Source organism: Antrostomus carolinensis, unplaced genomic scaffold (assembly GCF_000700745.2).
Source record: "Antrostomus carolinensis isolate BGI_N321 unplaced genomic scaffold, ASM70074v2 Scaffold54212, whole genome shotgun sequence".
Taxonomy (NCBI): Eukaryota; Metazoa; Chordata; class Aves; order Caprimulgiformes; family Caprimulgidae; genus Antrostomus; species Antrostomus carolinensis.
Window position 1 is genome coordinate 1 of NW_010301253.1, and position 7,500 is coordinate 7,500.

Sequence of the window (7,500 nt, forward strand, 5' to 3'; positions counted from 1 at the left end):
TGCCCATTCCCTGGCGGGGCTGACAGGTCCTCGGCACCCAAAGACTCTGTTGCTTTTCTGTTGCACAAATCTAAACTCAGTTTAAAAGGAGCATTAGTTAGTATTTCATTGATAAAATAATAAAAATCCGTTTAATTTACCCTTTTCCGAGACCAAAATGTGACTTGAAATTCTTAAATATTCACATTGACGAGCCAGCTGGCTCTAGCATACAACTCGCACGTTAACAAAAACGCTTATCATGTACCAGAGGAATTGTCACATTGGAACAGGAAAAAAGTTCTCAAGACGTTAAGTCCAAGAGGTATTCAGGCTACAGCATTAATACTTTACTAAGGATTCAGAATCATACGAAGGGTAAAAGTCCTCACTCAAGAAAAGTATTTCTCATCCCAGTTTTTCAGCATTAAATCTTCTGTGATGCCCAATTTACAACTCGAGCTACTAGGGGGAAGCGCAAAGTGATTATTTCTTGTTTAAAAAGGCAGGCAACTCCCCCCACACTGACATTAAAGAAAATCCTGTAACACAAAATACCTGAATTTTGGAATTGTAAAAAAAAAAAAAATTATAATAGACATATATTCAGACAAATATAAAATCTGTTATTCCTGTTGGTTTTTTTGAGGGCAGCCAAACTGACTTATTTTTCATAAATAATCATGTGAGGAGATTAAACTCTACTGGATGAAAATATTGGGCTGAATTCTGTTTCCCCGAACTTCCACTGAGGTTAATGATCATTGCAGGTGCATAAGGGAAGCCAAATCATGTGCAAGGCCAAAGCAATTTTTTTTTTCACAATCAAGTTATAAACCCCATGTAATATATGGAGGCTTGCAAGTGGACATCTGAACACAGATATAGCAGCGTAAGCATGCCACAAACATACACGCTCATAGAATAAAATTAATATCAAATATAAAGCATTTGAACCAAATCAAGCCTTAAATGTGATAAATTATTTCCTCCAAAGGAAACTTACTTAGGCTCAATAAGGTCTTTACTAGCAGCATTTTTTTTTTATAAAGAAATTAAAAATGCCAAAATATCTACAACTTTATGAGGAGAAAGAGTTGAATAGTTAAGGAGAAATTTCCCACTATTAGGACGTATGAAAAATATACTAGCAATTAATATGCAATACACATATGTATACCCATACTTACAAATATAAACACACACGTACAAGCTGGACAGTTACTGTTAACCAAGGGAAAGGCTCAACAATACAAAGTGATTACTACATACAGGTACACTTTAAAAACACAGAGACAGAAAATTGTATCTGTTGCAAAAATGTATTTGATTACTCGAGTAAAATTACAGTATCTCTGCTGTTAGTAAGTATTAAATGTTAAAGAAACTGGACCTCTTTTCCTTTCAACTTTCCGAGAAAAGTGCATGTAACAGTCCAAGGCTCCCCCTGCCCCCCCCCCAATACCTAATACAAAATAAACAAACACTATACTTGTTCCCTTGGTCAAGGAGTAGGGCTTGGTCTTGTAAGGAACATATGTACATTTTAATGAAAGTGATGTCTTATTGTATATACAGGAGCATCTACAGTTGTCCACGGAAGTTGTTCAAGATGCCATACTTAGCAGCATTGTGAAAGTCCAGCACATTTTCTATAATGAATATACCTACAAGGCAAAATGTTACGTCTCAGTTTCAACTACCAAAACAACACTTCAGTATCTTCTCTAATAATCTGCGTGCTTATTACTGTACAGAAACGTATTAACATTAAGACGACTCAAGTAAAAAGCACAATACAAATAACAGTTCAAAACGGAAAATGTTAAACCTACAAAAATTAAAGCAGTTTTAATTTTATAATAAAAATCAAAAACTGAGCTGTGTAAAGGACCCACACTGTTCAGTCTATATTCTTTCAGTCCTTTTCTTAATTCTGTTTGGAAAAATTAAACAATGTGTTTGCTGATAAAATTTCCAGCAGGATCAAAGTGTACATTTATATACAGATTTTTATTAGAGATCTAATGCATCACTGAGGCATCGCATCAATACCAGAGTTCATGTTAAACTGGATATAGAAAATAAGTTAATGCCAGAATAAGATCACCTAGCAGAACAGACTTGCAACTGCCATAAATGTTACAGCAAGTTTACAGCACTCTAGTCGATTAGTATTTAGTTCAAAATACAGGAGACCAAAGTTAATGCTTGCATTTGTTTGCAAAGCAAGGTTATATCACTAATAAATAAGCTCTCTTAGAACTCTAGAAGTAGAACATGGTACAAAAGAAAGTCTTAGTAATGTTGTAGCCTGCAGCTTGAAAAAAGCAACCCTAGGTTGCACTATTTGCAGGAATGTTATTTATGGAGTTTTTTCTAATTTGTTACAATTTCTTTGTTGTCTTCCACGAAACGCGTAAAACGGAAGTTTGTCCCATTTTCATTGCTTGCCATTTTCTCCAGACCAGCTAGAGGTGCGTTGGGTTCTGAATTCTGGAGCTTCTCCAGGCTTCCCGTCAAGCCGCTGATGGGAGAGCTGCCACCGTTGCCCAGGCCTCCCGGTGCCGGAGGGATGCCACCATTCTGGATGACGGAGATCTCGTTGGTTTTCATGGCCAAGCCATTGGAGAGTGCTGCTGCGTACTGGTTCCAGAAGCTGGAGGGGTCTCCATTCCCTGACCGCGCAGCCAAATCTTTCTGAAACATTTCTGGGAACTTTACAGGATTGCCTCCTAGAAATGTCATGGGGCCATCAACGGAAAGTCGTCTGCCTCGTCTTGCAGGAGTACTGTTCCACATGTGAGTGCCCATGTGAACCTGAAAAGAAAGAAAGGAAGAAACAAACAAACAAAAAATAGGGGTTGACAGGGATTTCAAACTTATTTTGATCACAGAGAAGGCAGCAGTCTATGAACACATCCAGTCTTGTTATATAATGAACGGCACTAAAGGTAGCGGATGAAGGGCTCAATTTCCCATCTGGAATAATAAATAAACTTCTTCTGGATTAGCCCATCACCATTACCCAGAATACCATGTTTTCTTGCTGAACAATACATTGCTTGTTACTCTTTTTTTTTAATTACATGTATTTAGTTTATAATGACTTCGCGTTATTCTGTCAATTGCAGATAGCTGCTTTCAGGGCTAGAATTGCTACGTCCACTTTCATTGCAATGGTAAGTATTGTATTTGACACCCTTTACCCTATAAACGTCCTTTTCAGACAGGCAGAAAGTATCCTTTACTGATTGCTCATCGGAGAGCCTCATGTATAGACAGAATGGCCTGAAAGCAATTATTCATCTCACATTACTGGCAGCAACCTCTAGAGAAATACTCTGTCAACAGAAAAATGTACACAGTAAAGTGCTCAACTGGTGTTCTAAAACTTAAGTATATTTGCTTTTTCAAACACATATCAGTAGGAAATGTTAGTTATATAATCAATTAAAGTAATGCCCATTAGTTCCAGAATTATGTTAATAGTTATTTTAAACACTCATCATCTTACATGATAGTTATGAAAAACAGCACATTGAAGAGCCTTTCACTTCTTAAAGAGGCATGTGAGTTACAAAACACATTTCTCTGTTAATTAATACTCCTTACCATCATTTGGCTGTTCCGTTTCACACTCTACACAGACAGTCTTTGCTGGTAGATGAGTTTTAATTAAGCATCAAAAACAGCTCATGCTTTGGACCGGCTGCCAACTCCACGAGCACTCAAGAGGCCATCTAGGTCTACCAGAGATGACTAAACACATTTGTCAGATACCCAAAGGTACCACTGCTTGCAACATTAACAGATGTAAAAAATTAAAAACCCCCAGCAAGGAGAAAATTAAACAAGCAAGAAGAAAAAGTACCTTCAGATTGCCTTTTGTTGTGAATGCTCTTCCACATATAGTGCAGGCAAAAGGTTTCTCACCAGTGTGTGTCCTTTCATGGATCTGCAGAGCACTGGAGGAAGAAAATGTCTTCCCACACGTGTTGCAGTAGTGCTGTTTGGGGGTTCTTCTGGGGAGAGCGGGGAGCAGGACAGGGGACGTGGCAGAGGAGGACAGTGGCCCCGAAGCAACTAGACCAGAGGGTGCTTCTTTGCTATCCTGAGGAGAGCTCTGCACAAAGCCGTTAACCTCAGTCTTTATAAGCGATGACAGTGAATTAGCAGGCATAACCGAAGAGTTCTGATTAGGGCCGAGACTGGAATTGGGCTCAAAAAGTTGTGATGGTAGATCTCGCATTTGATGTGTCAACATATGCTGCTTCAAATTACCCTTTGTGGAAAAGCCACGATTGCAAACTGTGCAAATAAACGGTCTCTCTTTGGTATGACTTCTGTAATGAATGTCCAAGGCACTCTGACAAGCAAATGTTTTGCCACAAATGTCACATGCGGTGTTTTTAAATTTACCTCTGTCTCTGAAAGGGAAGAGCATACTCAGAGACTCTTCTTTAATCATTTTATCAGTGTTACTAGACGTCAAGTCCAAAGCACCACTGTTAGCAGGGGTTGGAGACAAACCGTTGGCAAACTCACTTGGTAAAGCTCTTACTGGTTTCTCTTCGATACTCGGTGACTTGTGGTAATCATTAGTGCTGTTGGATGGGGACAAGGCCTGCATGGAAGAGGTAGACTCTGAGACAGCAGGGCTTCCAGCACTTTGGCTTTCCATATCACCACCGACAGATGACGAATCATTAGTCAAAACATCCCCTTCCACTGACCCATTTTCAACTGACTTTAAGCTTGCCTGAAGTTGTTCAGCAAGTCCTGCATTGATCATCTTCATCTGATTTTCCAAAGCAGCAATACTTGACATTTCCAGGGGCAAAGGGGAAGAAGACAAGCTGTCTTGCGATGCATCCACCGATTTAGGTGTATCTGGCACGCTGCTGTCAGGACAGTCTTCCATGTTCTCATCTGAGAAGTTGTCTATATCATCAAAATTCTTATCATCAAAAGATCCTGTGTCTGATTCCATTGACTCAGGATAGTTTTCCGTCACTGGGGTGTTGGGGATCTGCCCTCCCATGTGCATTCGAATATGCTGCTGTAGCACAACAGCGTTGGTGAATTTCTTCTGGCAGATCGGGCACGAGTGTTGTACTCTCAGTGGGGGCATGGCACGGTGGACACTGTAATGAGTCTTTAAGTTGCCTTTAGTCGTGAAAGCGCGACCACATATTTTACACTTAAACGGCCTCTCACCGGTATGTGTGCGATAATGCATTTTCAGTGCGCTCTGGCAACTGAGAACTCGGTGGCAAATGACACACTCGTTGGGATCAGTTGCCTTTTTGTCAATGTTTTCTACCAGTTGCTGCAATTTTGACGTTTCAGATGCTGGCGTTGAATCCAATAGTCCTCCAAATGGAAACTTTGCCTTAAATTGCTCTGACATCAGAGGCATCAGTGGATTTGTAAAAGTGGCGACACCGCTGGAGCCCGAGTCTGCTGCCGGTGAGCTCACAGAGCTGCTCGTGTTGGTGATGGCGCTTGTGTTTTGGGGGTTTTCTTCCATTTTGCCATTTGAGGTAGGCAAAGCACCAGCCTCTACCTCATCAGAAAGTCCATTGGAAATTTTTGATGTGGGATCAGCTGTTCCCGAGTCACTCTTGACAGAGCAGGGAGGGCTAGCGGAAGGATGGCTAATGGGAATTGGCTGAGGCTCCTCAGTTTTGATGAATGGGGTCAAGCTTGGAATCGTTGGTGGGAGTGGCAGTCCAACAGAAGTTGTCAGGGTGGAGAGGACTGGCTTGCTGTCCAGCCAGCTCGTGACAGGTTTCTCTGGCGGTATAGACATCCCATACGGAATACCCGTGCTTGTAGGAATATTGTCCAAATGCTCTGGCACCGGGTACGGATTCATTTGAATATGAGGGTATTTTTCTTTATGACGCTGAAAGTGGACTTTTAAGTTTCCCTTTGTGGAGAACCTGTTTCCACATATGTTGCATTTAAATGGCCTCTCACCAGTGTGAGAACGTAAATGAATCTGCAAGGCACTGTCACTCCCAAACACTTTAGCACAGAACCTGCATTTATGCTTAAAGAATGCCTCATCTGAATTACTTTTTGCTTCAAAAGCAGTTACATTTGGTGGCTTGCTTTTTCTTTGCTGTGCCAAGGCAGTCAAGGAGTTTAAATCCTCTGCAGGTGTTCCAATATTGGACAAGGGACTGGAGAAAACAGAGTTACTAGGGGTGGGCTGAGGTAGAAGTGGATTAGATGCAGGACTTAATAAACTGCTTATTGCAAAAGCTGGTGAAGATGATGCTGATACTGGTGGGTTGCTGAGCTGTGAGCCACCAATACTTGAAGCCACTTTTTCCGAGGACGCTGTTGTAACTGCTGCTGCCAGTATGTTAATATTTGGAGAAGAGCCACTACTGGATGGAATTAGAGTGTTGCCAGGGTTGCTCTGAGGTAGCTGTATAGGGGGTAGCTGTTTCACACCACTGATGCTGGCAGATTGACTAGCAAGGCTTTGTGCTAATCCAGCTGCTGCAGCCAGCTGCTGGGATAAATGGGAACTTAATGTGGACAAGGGGTTGGCAGATGTTCGTAAAGTACCTTGAGAAGGGCTAGAAGACGTTGGCATGTCTGTATTTTGGGAAGCCAACAATAATATTTGGTGACGAATTTGTTCAATCAGTTGCAACTGATGAATCTGCTGCTGCTGTAATGCCAACAGTTGCTCCATCAGGGCAGGGACAGCAAGCTTACTGTTCGATGCGCCGTTACATCTCGCTTCCTGCGAGAACTGTGCTACTGCCACTTTAGTACTCTGAAGGTTTTCAATTATTACATTACTATTTATCACTGAAAAGTTGCCTAACGTTGTCAGATCCCCTATGTGAGGTAGAGAGGTTGTTACAGCTGAGGTACCCATTGTGGAGCTGTTACTGCTTGTAATACTATTGTTGACACTCTTGGAACTGCTACTGCTATTGTTAATGCTGGAAGCCTCCACATCCATGGATTCTTCCCTGTCAAGTTTGTTATGCTCTGAAAGGTCACTGCAGTCTACTTGATCTGTGTTATTAACTGTGTCATTCATCTGTTCATCAGGATTATCAGAAGGGGAACTAGGAGGGAAGGTTTCAGAAGGAGAAGCTGGATTCTCATTCACAATTAAAACTAATTGATTTTTAGTACAATTCTTCTTGTGTTGCAGGAGATCTGATAATTCAAAGAACTCAGCACAGCACCTGCCACAGACATGGGCGTCCTTGTTCTTAGTGGTTCGATTTGCTTGACCCTTTTCTGTGTCTCCTAAAACATCAAAAGATGATGGATTAGGAACCAAACAGTAATACAAAAAAATTCTGCAGGACATTTTATTTAAGAGTACTGTTTATCTACCACTCTAAAATAAACTACAATTGTACATGAACATAGATCAATATTTCTACTTCACAAAAATAAGTCAAAAGCAACATTTAAAACTGTACAAGGGAGTTTTATCAATCCCTGTGTTTTAGATGATCATTTGTTTCAGATAATCCA

The 7,500-nt window shown here is 40.9% G+C and overlaps 1 protein-coding gene across 1 annotated transcript; it reads right to left on the bottom strand.

Annotated features, from left to right (window-relative positions):
- Positions 1-1,287: 1,287 nt before the first annotated feature.
- SALL1 (spalt like transcription factor 1) lies at positions 1,288-7,261 on the bottom strand. The gene is made up of 2 exons (XM_010163372.1): positions 3,854-7,261; positions 1,288-2,799 (listed from the first exon to the last, which is right to left on the bottom strand). The coding sequence occupies exons 1-2, from the start codon at positions 7,049-7,051 to the stop codon at positions 2,359-2,361; spliced, it is 3,639 nt and encodes a 1,212-aa protein (XP_010161674.1). The 5' UTR covers positions 7,052-7,261; the 3' UTR covers positions 1,288-2,358.
- Between the last annotated feature and the right edge of the window lie 239 nt (positions 7,262-7,500).